This window comes from Culex pipiens, chromosome 1 (genome assembly GCF_016801865.2).
Source record: "Culex pipiens pallens isolate TS chromosome 1, TS_CPP_V2, whole genome shotgun sequence".
Lineage (NCBI taxonomy): Eukaryota > Metazoa > Arthropoda > Insecta > Diptera > Culicidae > Culex > Culex pipiens.
The window spans coordinates 95,820,339-95,836,031 of NC_068937.1; the positions used below are offsets into that span (position 1 = coordinate 95,820,339).

The following is a 15,693-nucleotide window of genomic DNA, read 5'->3' on the forward strand; positions in this document are numbered from 1 at the left end:
GTCGTCACCTTATGAAAGCAAGCAATTTGTCGAGTTTAGAAATAGATTTAATTTGAACAGGAGTTGTCCGAGGACTAGCGTCCCATTCCATCTTTAAGCGTCCTTGAAACTTTCCGGGTATGTCTACAAAATGAAAAGACTTTGTTTCCTTGTCTATTATCAAATAATACATAAATGCTTAACATCTAACACAATTCGAAAGAAACAGAAACAAAGTATCGTGTTTGCTTTCTTCGGTCGCGTTGTTGATCCGTGAAAAAGCATGATTAAACTTAAGGGCAAGCTCGCGCGCGCCAATTTCTCGTTTTTGTGTAGAGGGCCTGTCAACGACAGACGGAAGCAAGGTTATCCCATTTCCGTGAGCAGGAAAACACGAAAAAGCAGAAAGAAAATATGTCGACGTTGCTCTCTCGCGTTCCGTCAGGAAAACTAATTATATTTCTCCATAAATTACGACACAACCCAAAGGATTGACCCTTTAGGGCTGTTTATGAGCTCAACTAACCCACCACCTCTGCAGGCAACTGTGTTAATCTGTTTTTCATCGTCTTTTATTTGCTCTCCCTTTTTGCCAGGAGGAAGGCTGGAAGTTGAACCGGACCAACTACTACCAGGAAGGCTGGCTGGCGACCGGAAACGTGCGGGGGATTGTCGGGGTCACCTTCACGACATCACACTGTAAGAAGAACGTCGAGTACCCGCTCCGGACGAACTACAACCTGCGCGGGCATCGGTCCGATGTGAGTAGAGTTATGTTTAAGATTTAATTTTGAAATTTGAATGAAAAATATTATGCAAGGTACACCCAAACGAAATGTCTGTGACATGCAATGCAACTACCATACCATAACATTATTTGACAGATGTTCTGACACTCAATGCAAACAAAGCGTCAATATCATCAACATGTATTTTATTTGTTTACTTCATTGTTCTCTAACCTCTATTCTCAAGGTCATTCTGGTAAAATGGAACGAACCGTACCAGAAGCTCGCCAGCTGTGACAGCTCCGGTATCATCTTCGTGTGGATCAAGTACGAAGGCCGGTGGAGCGTGGAGCTGATCAACGATCGCAACACCCCGGTGACACATTTCTCGTGGTCACACGACGGCCGGATGGCGCTGATATGCTACCAGGATGGGTTTGTGCTGGTGGGATCGGTTGCCGGCCAGCGGTACTGGTCGTCGATGCTGAACCTGGACGCGACAATCACGTGCGGGATCTGGACGCCAGACGATCAGCAGGTGTACTTCGGGACGACCCAGGGCCAGATCATCGTGATGGACGTGCACGGTGCGATGGTTTCGCAGGTTCAGCTGTGCTCCGACGTGGGCATCACAGCGATGGCCTGGTCCTGCGAAAAGTTCAAGATGGAGGAGGGCGAGGATACAGAGCCGGGCGTTACCAATGCTTGTGAGTGTTGCTTGGACGTTAGTCGGGTCAGTCCGGTTACAATCGATCCTTCTTTTCAGCTAAACGATCGTTTGTGCTAGCAGTCAGCTTCCAAAACGGGTACATCTATTTGTTGAAGTCGTTCGACGATGTATCGCCTTGTCACATACAAACCGGTATGAACGGATCGCTTGGGCTGGTTATGGAGTGGAGTAACTCTCGGGAGCTGCTGGCCGTAGCTGGCAGTGAACTGTTGCCCGCATCCCAAATGTCTGATGCCAACGGTGTTCCAGTGTACAACAATCTGCTGAAGTTCTACACCGAATCGGGAAACCTTTTGTACTCTGCAAAGATTCCTTGCACTACGGTAACGTATAGAACCACTTTTAAAAACTCTTTTTAATCTTTTTAAAAACAATCTTGTAACATGACCGCCCCCCCGTAGACTCCCGTATCGGCGCTAACCTGGGGTCACAACGACAAGCGCATCTTCATTGCCACCGGCACGCAGGTGCACATTGCGTGGGTCTCGCGCCGGGTGGCGTCTCTCCAGCTGCTCTGCCGGCTCCAGGTGCAGTCCTCGCTGACGTCGGAAGCGATGCTCCCGCGGTTGCCCCTTCCAGGCCGGATCAAAGCGCTGATTGGGAACCTCTTTGCTCAAACCATTAGGGTAAGACTCCTGGTTTGCGCGCTGGACTTCAATAACTTGAATATCTTCCAGTGCTGTGTTCCTGACTTAAAGTCGTTGCGGGAGTTTGTGTCCCGACCGCCGATCTGTTCAACGCGACTGCACTGCACCATGATCCGGCACGACGAGGACGCCAACCAGAGCTCGGGCACCTGTTACACGCTCTACCTGGAGTTTCTCGGTGGACTCGTGCCGCTTCTGAAGGGGAAACGCACCTCGAAGATTCGACCGGAGTTTGTGATATTCGACCCGCAGATTGATGGTACGGTGGAAGACAGTCCTATCCCGCAAAAGCTTGGTCCTAACAATGTCTCTTTTCTCTAGAAGTCTCTTCATACTGTACATATTCGTCCGATTCTACCACCACCACAACCAAAAGTTCATCGGCGTCCAGCCACTCGACTACCGGAACCAACGGTCGATCCGATAGCTCGGAAAGTGACCTGGAGGAGGGTTGTCGTAAGTATTTTTTTTATATATTTTTATATTTAACATGAAAAGACATTTAAATGACAGTTCAAGAAGACTGTAAACAAAGAGTCTATCCTGGTCATCCTGGTCGTTCCTAATGTAAACATTAACTGACGTGAGCAGGATAGACTCTTTGTTAACACTTCGACATGGACCCGCAGTAACATAACCAAACTTTTCGGCACCCTCAGCAAACGTCAATTTTGTATGGTTTAACGTTTGCGGGGAGGGTCGAAAAATGTAAACAAATCACTTTGTGTATCACTCAATACCACATTGTTGCCGGATCTTTACCGGAAGAGATCCGGAAAAGATATGATAGCAAGTTATTGCTGATTCGATGTTTGCTGGGAGAGCCGAATAGTTTGTATTATGTTATTTATTGCTTGCCAAAAAATAGTTTGTATGGATTTGACCAAGGGCAAGCGGAGAGGATGCTAGCCGCTGTCAGTGCGAGGCACCTCAATAAGCTTCCGGTTGTGAGAGTAGAAAGGAATACTCGTGAGATAGCATGTAAAATGAGACAGAAGATTCAATAAGACAGTGTTGCCATCCTCAGATTCTTCTCTTCGAGGTCGCATAGTTCTAACAATCTGAAATTTCCAGGATCGCCACGTTTATCCCGAAAGCGGAAAGCACGAACCAAAAAGCGGCACCCCAGCAGTAGCGATCGCTCGCCCAACCAGAACTCGGACACGGCGGAGAACAACGAGGAGCTGGCCTATCTGGACACACTGCCGGAGGTGCGTTGCCACTTTCTTCACTAGATATCTGTAACCTAATTGTCTCCATTTCGTAGCACGTCAAACTCGTGGAAGTGACGTCCAACATCTGGGGCACCAAGTTCAAGATCCACGGCCTCGCCAAGACTCTACCCGCGAATCTCGGTCAGGTAACGTACAAAACCTCCCTGCTGCATCTGCAACCGCGTCAAATGACGCTTGTCATTACCGAGTTACGGGACGACTTCCCTACCGGACCCGATCCGAACTTCAATCCGAACATATTCTCCGAAGACGAGGAGGAACACAATCAGCCGCAAACCTCCACGAATAATCGGAAGCTAACCGAATCTGCTCCACCAATCGCTCCCATGTCACCAAGACCCAATCGGTTTCCCTCGCGTCCTCGCCGCCAAACGCCTTCTTCGCTCGCTTCCGGGTCTAGCTCGAGACCCACGTTGCCTCAGCTTGGTCCGTTAGCACGGGCCGAGTCTTACGAGGATGATACCGACGGACCGGAGGTCGGTGAACCGTCGCGAACCGTAACCACAGCGCCTCGTCAGGGCCTCAGCTACTCTAGCCTAGTTAGTCAATGCAGTAGACCGTCATCCGCGTCCAGTAGCCAATCCCGTGTTGCCATCTCTCCGCTGTACTGTGAAGGATCCGTTCCGACGCTGCAGTCACCGAAAAACGCCGTCGCACCTAGTGATATAATTTTCGATCGACCTCCAGCCGCCGGCCAGACGACACTGATGAGCTATTCGAGCAATACCGACTACGTGAACAACGTGGTCCAGGTGAAGAACGCTCTGATGTCGTCTGACCACAACCGGGTCAACAATCAGTCGCACGTTAATCCGGTTCCACTTAATCTTAACCTCAATCTCGAACGGATAGAAGCTAAAGCGAGCACCAGTCGCGATACGAGTCATTCCGGTGCCTCGAGCAGTAGACAGGGAACCCCCAAAAAGCAAAACCTCAAATACATCGACGAAGAAACTCCATCGACCTCTGCCACGCCCGTAGTGCTCGAAACGAGTGGGACAGCAAGCAATAACAGTACCGGTGCCACTATGAAACGCACTCCTACGGTGATCTCCATGACCCCCGCCGTTGCGAGCGGAATCCCCGAATCGATAACGCGCAGCTGTAGCGTTGGCTATCTGGACAACATGGAAATCGTTCCCAGTGATGCCGTTCTGTCAATGATGCGAAAAGAAACGCCCTACAAACGGCTTGTGTTGGTAGATAAGAAGCGACAGAAGAAATACAAACGAAACTTTGACGACCTGAAGCGTACCAAGCTGCGTCAAGGTTGCAAGTCGAAAAGTTTAGACTCTTGCGATATCCTGCAAGATTCGCCGAATCTAAACAAAGATCTGATAAACCTGTTCCGGCAAATGCCCAAGGTAAGTGAGCTGTCGGAGAACGAGAACGACTACTCGTCTTCCGATCAGCTCGAGCGAATGCGTCCATCGACGTCTTCTGCCACCGCCGGTCCATCAACCTCAACGGCAAACTCCAAACGTAGACCCTCGATGAAGTTCCCGGGAATCGGCGGTTGCTCGAATCAACCGATTTCCAAAACGCCTATCCTGAACAGGAAAGAGAAACCCAAGTGTTGCTCGATCTGCAAACTGATTTCACCCACGGTCAACTCGACCGAAGCGGTTTGCGTCAAGTGTCGCAAGAATGGTGGGCAGAACGGGGTAGACAAGGAGAACAATAGCATCGATGATCTTATTTACGTGGACATCGTTTGCGCAAAGCCGCCGCAAGTTCCGCCAAAGTCCAAGCGATCCATCCTGGAGCAATACATCAGTTCGGCCTTCAGTAACCACGGAGACCTGGTACTGAAAGACACCGGCAGTACCAGCAGTCCCGGCTGTAGTAAAAGCTTGTTCGACAGAAAGAACAATAACAGCGCTGAAAGCAATGGAACTTGCAGTACGCCAAAGTCAAAGGCGCGGAAGAATTTTGAAATCGTAACCAGCTTCACCGACAGTCCACTGTTCAGCAGACGGCATCGGTCGATGAACAGAAGCGATTCGTCAAAGCTTCAAAGCGAAAACAGCACCCCTGTGATGGCTCGCAAGGAGAACGGCGAAAGCCGGAAGAGCCGCAAGAAGGACGAATCACCGCGCAGACATCGCCGCAACGACAGCTGTCCGGGAACGAGTCTCGAGAACAACAACCTGGAAGAACCTCCCCTGCAACCGGTGGAGATCACCCCGGTTGAGCAGAAGGCTTCCGTTTCGCTGCACACCCAAGCGCTGACCACGCTGGAGAACATCATCAGTCGGCTGCGCGACCTGGACGAGGGTCGACTAACGCCGCCGTCATCTCCGTCCAACTCACGACTGCCACGAAGCTCCCCAGCATCGCCAGCTCCCAGCAAAAAGAGTAAACGCCACCAAAGTGCATCCCCGATACGGCACATCCTGAACTCGCCACTGCTAAACCGTCGCCAGCGGAAACAGAAGCAACACACGGAAAGTTCCGACGACGAGAATCAGCTGCTGAACCAGTCGGACGAGAGCAGTGGCGGCGGCGGAGGTGGTGTTGGTGGCAGTAACGGAACCAGCGGAAGTAACAAGCAGTACCGCGATCTGGAAACGTTCCAGAAGGCGCAGCTGAGGCAGAAGGTACGTTTGTTCGGCGGTGGTGAGTAAACCAATGAACTTGAATTTTGTCATTCTTACAGCTTAAACGAGGGAAGATTGAACCGAACGGAGTGACCAGTTCGTCACAGCCACAGGCGCCGGTGCGGCGCGAGTTTGTCATGCACAACAAGGCGCCAATGTGGAACGAAAATAGCCAGGTCTACCAGCTCGATTTTGGTGGTCGCGTTACGCAAGAGTCGGCCAAGAACTTCCAGATTGAGTTCCGCGGGAAACAGGTGAGAGGATTTCTTTCAAATTCAATTTGATTTTTTGTTTTAGCTGCAACTGAACGATCACAGATAGGAAACAAACAAATTAAAACAAAGTTCTTCACGCAACTAAAGAGTAACAACTTTATTTGTTGACAACACTTTGAAATGACAGGTCACATGCGGACGCGTAAAGCTGTGAAATAACCTCAAACTAGCACAAACTTGCTGCTGGATCTTTATTCACCGCTTACGTCAATATGCGCTGTCATAACATTGTCCAGTGACAACTTAGCAGTTCTTAGTAGTGTTGCCGTCCTCTACAATTCCAAATTGACAGTGTTATTGTTTGTTCCCAGGTGATGCAATTTGGCCGCATCGACGGCAACGCGTACACGCTCGACTTTCAGTATCCGTTTTCGGCGTTGCAGGCGTTTGCGGTGGCGTTAGCGAACGTTACGCAGCGGCTGAAGTGAAGTACCGCAGCCGTAGATAAACACAAATCATTGACATATCACATACACATGCATGCATTACTACTTTGTTGTTAAACATAGCCGCACGCGCCGCAGCAACTGCAGCAGCTATTGTCGATTTAAGCCGAAAAAGACGAGAGTGTTTGAATGTTGATCGTTGTGTGTGTGTTCGCGCAGGTTGTTCAGTGAAGAAAATTCTAAGTTTAAGCATTTTTTGCAAATATTCTTTTGGGGCGCGCACCAAGGCTTCCGTCATCGGTTTCGTTGTGAAGATACGTAACGAAGATATTACACATTCATTACATCACATATCACCACTCAGAAAAAAATGCATCAAACTGTAAAATAATATTCAACTTGAGACGTAAACATAGAAGAGGTAACCAAAAAACGGTGTTTATTGCAGCCAATCTATATAAATTGAGGCCTACAGTTTGTGAAGTTGTACATATTTGAAGCGCCAAATTAGTCAAACAGTCTTAATCTTACGCGAGCCGCTGTAACGGCCGAATCCATGTGCAATATTTAGGTGTAGTCATGAGGAAGTAAACTGTTAGTTCACACCTCCCCCGTTAGACACGCTTATCGTACGGTGATGATCAGTGATCATTTGAAAGCTAGGTAAAATTTATGTTTTGATACTACGTGTGTAAACTGTTTCTAGTCATTATTGTGTCGCTTAAAACAATACTTTTGCTTAAACGTTCCTCTCTAGTGAAACGCAAAAGAAAAAAAAACTTGAATTTTTCCCGTTCTCGTTCACTCTTTTGATTTGTTGATGGTTCAGTATTTTGTTAATGCTCTCTGTTGAAGTGATTCTTTCCTATCCCTGTCTTATTAAAGTAATTTTAAGGATCCCGTAAAACCAATTGAAATTTGATAGCAAAATAAGCATAAGTTTTTGTACGAAACGAACAAGCAAAAACGCGCGCAAGTTTTTTTTTTGTAACCTTGCCGCCGACGCTACGTAATGAAATTACACACATTGCAAACTCTGAGAACAAGCACTGCAGATATTATCAAATCCATCCAAAGCTGGAAAAAATAGACAAAACGCGCACTCACTTATACTCACTCAAGCGAAATTCACCAAATAGTAGCGAGCAGATTGAAGCAGAACTGACGTCCGATTTAGAAGCAAAATAAAAAAAATACTTTAAAAAGGCATAGTGGTAAATCTACTTAATAAACTTTTTTTGGGAAATTCAGCAGAAGCAGCAGCAGTAAACAGCCCGTTTTTGTGATAGAACGAAGCGTTTGTATTACGTCAAGGCACTTTTTTGTACCAGCTTTTACCGCGTAACGAGATCTAGAACTTTGAAAGAGATGTGACACGCATTTAAATCCAAAGAAGCAAAAAAAAAGAAACAAAACAATAAAATCAGTCTGGCTGGATTGTTTTTGATTTTTTTAAACAATCAGCAAACAAATACAAACACACGCAAGTAATTTTGTAGCCAACGTAAACTGCTTTTTTGTACATCACAAAACTTTTTGTGTGCAAACACTAACCAAATACGCAGCTTTGTCAGTGATAGTCTAAGAGAGGGAGAAGGAGGAGACAAAATGTAGAGGATCGTTCGGAAATCGAAGTAAGGCCATTAAACCTTAATATATTCTAGATAGCTAGCAATGTAGCCCAAACAAGATCATGCCAGGACACGTTTGAACTCTATGCGTTCAACTGTCACACACATACACACCTGCAGCAGTCACGAAATAAAGATTCAATGTTACGAAACGAACAATAAAAAAAATTGCAGTTCAAATGTTTCTACTGGGTAGTGAAATATCTCACAAATCCATCATGTTTTCTTGGAATGTTATTTTTTTCTGATCTTTAATATCTACTAACATATTCTGAATGGGGCAGGGGTTTATTGTAGGGGAGTTTGGGGTAATATGGACAGTGGGGGTAATTTGGACACCCCTTTAAAAATCACGTTTTCTTCGGATATAAAGTGAAAACAGCAATTTAAGTGATAAGGCTAGTACTAGTAATGGCCTAGGAGTATGGACAAACCAAAAAAGTTAGAATAGGTTAAGTAGTTTTGGTCTAATATGTAAAAGTTGCCAAAGGCCGGTTGGCACTGCCTTAAGTTCTAATATTTGAGGGTTGGGAAATAAGGTTTTGCCGGGGTTATATGGCAAAAAAGTGGACAATTCTTGTTTAAGGGGGTTGCTTGGACGATGCCTGAGATATGTACGTATACAAGTTGTGCATTTTATCCATTTTTATCATCAAAAATTGCAATTTATGATAGAACATGCTATGGGGGTAATTTGGACATGGCTTGTGGGGTAATTTGGACATACCTGAAAGTCTACCTGTCAGGCAAACAAAAAGTAACTTTCATGGTTGGTTGAGTTTTTAACTTGATTCAGATAAATTTAGAGGGATTTAAAAAGTCAAAACACTCAAAAAGGAATGTGAGCAATGAGAACTTTCACAAACGTCTATTATTTAATTGAGATGAATTTATTTCAATATTCGAATGGATTAAAATCTGATTACTGCACATTTGGCGTTAAACTAGACTCTAATGTTGATTGCTTTTAATTTTTTTCTGTAATTCTGTAATTTCGGAATACATTCGTCCGGCTTCAGCTGAAGATTCATGCTGTCCCATGTTGCATGTTCGAGTGTAGACCTACGGAAAACCTTGCCGCGAGGAGAGGTGAGTGAGAAGTACACGAACCACCTACGACATAATTCCTCGGGCGGCCCAGGTCAACTCGAAGTTACCCCAGGCACCCCCAGTGCAGGACACATTGGGGGTAGAAAGCGGATAGATATTTCAGTGAATACAATAATTATGACAATATAGTTTCATATAATCCTTATTCCTTAATCTTACCTTTTGACACTATCAAACCTAGCAATATTACTATTGCATCTTACCATTCCCTTTTGATAGTGTCAACTTCAAACCTTCACTCATTGTGCAATTAACACATAATTTCCGCTATATTCTTCATGCGGAATCTTCGTCTAATTTCTTCGCCTTATTATCAGAGACCACGGCGCGATATTGTTCTCACATTTTTTGAGCTTCAACGACCGATTGTTATTCACGCACTTATAAAAATACTTGTTCTGTTTCGCGGCTTTGTGAAAAATACACGTGTGTTGGCTGATACAATGACTTTTTCGGTCATCGTATGCTCGCAAGGTACATGAAAGAGAAAAAGAGAAAAAATGGGATAAGTACAATGTAAAATAAAATCGAACATTGAATAACAGACTAACACAGAAAGAAAGAATAAAGAAACCTTATTTTGCAACTAGACAGAAATACCAACTTGTAACGAGAAGTTTACAAGAAAACAACTGAAGTTGTGAAATATGGGACAAGACAAGCAAACTAGAATAGTTAATATATATAATAAAACAGATTGAACGTACCTTTAATCATATTAATAACAGTTATGCCCAAATTTCTTACCAATTTTTTTCAGCAGTTACATTTCTACAATAATGTATTGCGATTCCAAGTTTGAAGAATAGAGTAGTTAAAGTTTGTGAGGTAAGGGACAAGTTATAGCAATAGCAAAATAAATAGATGGATAGATTTTAGATTTTACTAAATTGTATCTTAAAAGAATAGTAAACATCTATCTTGTTTTGAAAATAGCCAATGCACCAATTGCAAACATACAGCATGTCACGTTCACACCGTATGGAGTAAATGTGATAAGCTATATGTCCACATTCGGGGCACCACCTTTTTTCAAAATACAGGAAATGATAGAAGGAAGACCCCTTCTGTATAGTGGAAGATTTCTGCAACACCTTGGATTCGGACCAGACATTTTGTCTGAAATAAGAGAGAAAGACAAATATTAAAATTGTGGTATTATCACTAAATCCTATCATCCTTTCACCCCCCAAGACATGGTCTATCCTTCGTGCCTTCGTGTCTTGGGTGATGGCGAATTCTACCTTCTTCAATGATCTTCGGACCACCTCCAACTAGAATTCACAACAGGACCCCCCTCGGCTCCAGTTTACAACATGACAGCGACGAGAACACAGCCGAATGGGAGTTGACAGTATCAAATGCATGCTATAGGGGCAGGGGGGGCAGAATGGCCCATGGGGGCAGAATGGGCCACCCTTGGTTTTGGGCTTTAGAATGGATTTAGACCAATTGTAAGGCAAGGGTCTTATAAAGGACGTCAAATAACTTCACCATACCGAAAACGACGTTTGAATTCATTGTATTTTTCGATTTATGAGCAAAAATGTAAATTTATTAGAAAAACCACGCAAATGTTGTTTATTTCGAGGTTTTTAAATAAGCTTTCTGAAAAGTTGAATTGTTTGAAAAAGTTTGCTCAATGCTTATAACGATACAAGATGTTACTACCAAGGTATACAAACCACAACGGAACCTTCAAATCATTTAGAGGCTTGGTGGTGGAAGTGTTAAATTAAAATCCACTTGGGGGCAGAATGGACCACCCATTTCCTACCTTATAAAAACAATCAAAAGTTATGAAATTTGGATTAAATGGATTATTTCACTCCTGGTAGCTTCACAAATCACCTTTAATGCAACAATAGCTGATTTTTCAGTTGTTTTGACGCTTATTTGTAAAAATAGTGTCTTATTTCAACATATTAAAACTATTTTCAAAAATGTTTGTTTTGGTAAGTGACTATTTTTATAAAAGTGGTCCAACTTCATGGAAACTATGTTAGAAAGGTTCCTTAAGTCATTTCTTATCTCCCTTCAACGTTGTATTAGACGAAATGGCTTGTTTTCTAAGGTGGCCCATTCTGCCCCGCAGGGTGGCCCATTCTGCCCCGCACCCTGGGAAAGTAGTCGAAAAAACATTTTTTTTAAAGTGGCTCACAAATAGTTTTAAGCTAAAAATTTTCATCAACCAAGTATACAACATTGAAGGGAACATCCCAAAGCATAAGCCTACTACACTGAATTCAAAAGTTTTCATGTTTTTCTATGGTTTTTGGCGCATTTTACTTAGGCGGGCCATTCTGCCCCCCCTGCCCCTACACTTTGCTTTGCTGGATACTTACTAATAGCAAAGGGCGAGAGTCCTGCGACTCTCAGCAATCATGAATACTGCCCATTTGCCACCGTTGATTGCTTTTAATTAATTTCTTTGACATTTCTAATTTCTATGCTGGTTTACAATAACATTTAAATTTGAAGGGCTACAGAACGCAAAATTTAAAAAATGGTTAGTTAAATCAGGTTGATTAGTTTTATATAAATCTAAACGATACCTTAATCACTAAAAACTATACTTGTGCCTAATCCAGAATCAATGTTTAAATCATTTCTGAATTAATGATTAAATTATGTATACTACACTGATCTATTTCTTATCTTCCTATTGAATTATAGTAATTGTAATTGTAATTTTATTGAAACGATATCCTGTTAGTTTATACTGTATATCAGGGCAAGGTTCTATCACAAAATCATTATTCAAACCTTTGATGAAATATTGTGAGCAAAACAAACACTTCAAAATATAAAGCAATTAAAAAACCAGGTTAAAGAATAAAAAACATGATCAAAAATCAAATGTTAAACTTATTCTTCAACAGGTGTCCAAATTACCCCACAAAAGGTGTCCATATTACCCCACAAGGTATGTCCATATTACCCCACAAGGCATGTCCAAATTACCCCATAGGGGTGTTCATATTACCCCCACACAAAAATGTGGGGGCAAGGGGTAAGACAGTGAGTGATTTTGAGACATTTTGAATAACATTGAGTTAAATTGAGCCACTCAAGTTACTCAGAATTTCTCAATCATCACCTTGATCTTCATGAACGACGTAACGAATTTTGACATTGACATTTGAACGCTGATACTGACAATTCGCAAAACACAAAAACAGCGGGAGCGGAATTTTTTCCACAACGCACAAATTCGACGGAATAAACTCTTGGTTTTAGTGTCGATTCCGTGCCGTGAGGTAGGTTCTTTTGGGAGAAGAGCGACATTCAAAAAACTGTGTTAAATATAGTAGTTTTTTTCAGGTGGCGATGGTGATTACGATCAAGCGAGTACAAAAAAAGCGGAACGGGCCGGACCACGAGGTGTTGAATTCAACACCGTTCATCTATCCTTTTCCATCACGTCGATACCATCAAAAAAGTCCCCGGGCCAACCTGTCGAGTAGAAGGAGTAGAAGCTAGCGGCCGCCGCTGCTGCTTCCGGTTCGGCCAAGGCTTGTCTGGTGTGGTTGAACTGCTCCCGTTTCTGAAACTGCCAACTCTTGCAGTGGATCCCGAAAGGTACGAGGACGAAGTGCCACACGCAAAAGCATCCCTCGAACCGTCGCCAGCGTTCATCCCAACGGTTCGTCCGTACAGTGCCGCCGACCTCAACCCATCCACCCTCGATCACAGCTGTGCCCTTGATCGCCCTCTGACGCACCTGTGGCCGGTGTACGTGTTCAAAACCCGGGTGAACGTGCAGAATGGCGACCGCCGGAACAACCCGGTATGGGAGTAGTTCGTCGCGAAAGACTTGCTGACCACGTGCCGGCCCTGGGAAGGTTTCCGGCTGGGTTGCTCAACTGAAATAGGAACGCGGATGGACGGAACTCAGATTGTGAATGTTTGGACATTTGGAGACAGATGGTGAAGAATCCATTGGATTCAAGGAGGATGTGCCAAGCCTTATCGAGCGAATTGGTCGTGGAACAGACCAAAGGCATCGAAACCAACCGCATCTAAAAAAAAGCAAAAATAAACACTTTTATTTATTAGTTTTGTTTGACTCTTATGGCAATAGCTGAATTCTCGCGAGTAACCGTCGGACATAATCGGAAATCGACTTCTAGTTCACACGCACAGAGGCCTAAGTGGGACGCGGAAGACGCTAGCGTCATCATCAGACTTGATGGACTTTGCAGAAACCTCGGAGGACTTGCCGGAAACGACGAAAGACCTTCTTCTTGATCTCGTTGAACTCGCAAGCAATGTGAGCGGTGTGGCAGTCCAGCACTGGGGTGTATTCTTTGGAGATCCGACCGGGGTGGTTCAGCTCGATGACCTGGGCGGTGAGTTCCTTGAGTCATCGGCGACGTATCCACGACTTAACGGACAAGTTCTTGATGTAGCTTCCGGGCACGGCCTCCGGCAGGGCTTCTTGGTGAATTTCGACGGACTTAATATCAGTGGTCAGGTTGACCGGGCGAAGACGATGGCGATACCGTGCTTGTTCACACCGGTTTCCGATCCCGAACCACCGATTTTGTTGACGTCCTTTAGGGGCAGATGCAGGGGCTTGTCGGTGGGACGGGACGGCGTCAGGATGCCATCCATAGTCTCAAACAGGAACTTGCCATCAGTCTTGCCCTCGATGTCCCATCCCGTGAACTATAATGGTGGACGAATCCAGCATGTTGTAGCAACGGCGGGCGGGTTTTAGCCGATCTTGGAAATTTTGAAGATAATACCAGATACCAGTCTCGAATTCACCGGTACAGGCGGCGACGAACAGCACGGAACATTCCGTAACGAAATCCTTAACTGGCGGAATAGTTTGTTCCGGGTTTCGTTGACTGATGGTTTTGAAAACTTTAGCAGCATCGTGGCGTGAAAATATTTCTAATTTATTTGTAAACACGCTCTTCTGTCAAAAGCTGGTTATTTCAGAGATTCCGCAACTCGGTGAAAAAAAAAAATCATGAGGAAGATTGAGTAACTTTGAGTCACATTGAGTAATTTTGCAAAATTGAGTCACTCAGTTACTCTGTGTCCTACCCCTTGTGTGGGGGTAATTTGAACACCTTTTAATTTTTGAGGTAAAAATGGGTTTTTAATCAAAATTTATCGAAATGAATGATATTTTTCCATCAAATATGGTCTCTGTTATCATCTGGTTTCATCCACATTCCTTTAAAATATCCATACAGCCCGTGGCAGAGCAATTTCCTTAGGGTGTCCAAATTACCCCACACTCCCCTACACATAAATTATTACTTCACTTCGGATAATCAAATCTTCGGATAATCGAATCAAGAAAAAAAAAATCGTTGTCTTATTTTCGATTGTAAATTTGAAATTTGTACGCATGCCCCCTAAAATACTTTAAAGTGATTTAAAATTTGTAGATGCAAGATGGCGGCCACAATGGCGGTAATGAAATGTTGACAAAATGCTTTTGGTTATTTTAATAGGCAATACACCATTTAAACTCGACTGAAATTGGGTCGCAGAACTCGAATTGGTTGTTAAAAGTAAGAAAAAAGGAGATTTGTTTTCTATATGATTCATAATTTATATACTAAAAAATAAAAATAAAAATAAAAAATAGAATTTTTAAACCTCAATAAAATTTAAAATTATGGAATGTGGTGGAATTCAGAATTAAAAATATTTTTTTAATTTTTAATTTGCAGTCCAGACTCAATTATCCGAATCCTTGATTATACGAAGTTTCGATTATCGAAGTTCGACTATCCGAAGTTCGATTATACGAACAAAAATGATTTTTCGTATTTCCTAATTTTCTCACATACTGTTTTTTTAATTATCGAAAATTTAAAAAAAAATCCATTTATTTTGAAATTTGTGATCTCCTTATTTTTTTGAAATTGTTTAGTTTTTAATTAAAAAACTTTTTTTTCCTAAAAAAAAGTTGGTAATTTAATTTTTGTTTGCTGATGTTTTTAAATATGTTGAGTTAGTTAAATTTCGATTATAATTTATCGATGATAAGTCATAATTTGTCGATGGTAGATCGAGATTTATCGATGGCAGATCGAAATCTTACCATCGAGAAATTAAGATCGAAATATTACGATAGAGTGCAATAATCACCCGGAATTTTTTTATAGAGAAACTAACATAAATTTATTTAGAAGACTTCTGAGTTTGTACTGTTACTCTAGATCAATTTTTCATCCATTTTCGGATAAAGTAATCCTGTCTAAAGTTGTGAGCACTGAAGTGACTCATGATGCATATAAATAATTTTTCATGTTATGATGATTTTCTGAGAGGCGCTCTTTTGAGCGCGAAATTCATTCATGCTCTTCTCCCGAAGAGCCACACCGATCACCGCGTTCTCTGAAC

The 15,693-nt window shown here is 43.3% G+C and overlaps 1 protein-coding gene and 1 pseudogene across 2 annotated transcripts in view; one reads left to right on the top strand and one right to left on the bottom strand.

Annotated features, from left to right (window-relative positions):
* Positions 1–7,096, top strand: part of LOC120428741 (tubby-related protein 4) — a 90,088-nt gene extending 82,992 nt beyond the window's left edge. Inside the window, exons 3-12 of one of the 2 annotated variants that reach the window (XM_039593818.2) lie at positions 576–740; positions 955–1,414; positions 1,474–1,760; positions 1,839–2,063; positions 2,115–2,343; positions 2,409–2,540; positions 3,159–3,295; positions 3,352–5,919; positions 5,979–6,173; positions 6,506–7,096. In XM_039593818.2, the coding sequence (XP_039449752.1) occupies positions 576–740; positions 955–1,414; positions 1,474–1,760; positions 1,839–2,063; positions 2,115–2,343; positions 2,409–2,540; positions 3,159–3,295; positions 3,352–5,919; positions 5,979–6,173; positions 6,506–6,622 (4,515 nt within the window). In that variant the 3' untranslated portion in view covers positions 6,623–7,096. Of the gene's footprint in view, positions 1–575; positions 741–954; positions 1,415–1,473; positions 1,761–1,838; positions 2,064–2,114; positions 2,344–2,405; positions 2,541–3,158; positions 3,296–3,351; positions 5,920–5,978; positions 6,174–6,505 lie in introns of both variants that reach the window. The other variant, XM_039593817.2, reaches the window with a different exon arrangement.
* A 5,553-nt stretch (positions 7,097–12,649) lies between these two features.
* On the bottom strand, positions 12,650–14,205 carry LOC120428732 (elongation factor 1-alpha-like; annotated as a pseudogene).
* Between the last annotated feature and the right edge of the window lie 1,488 nt (positions 14,206–15,693).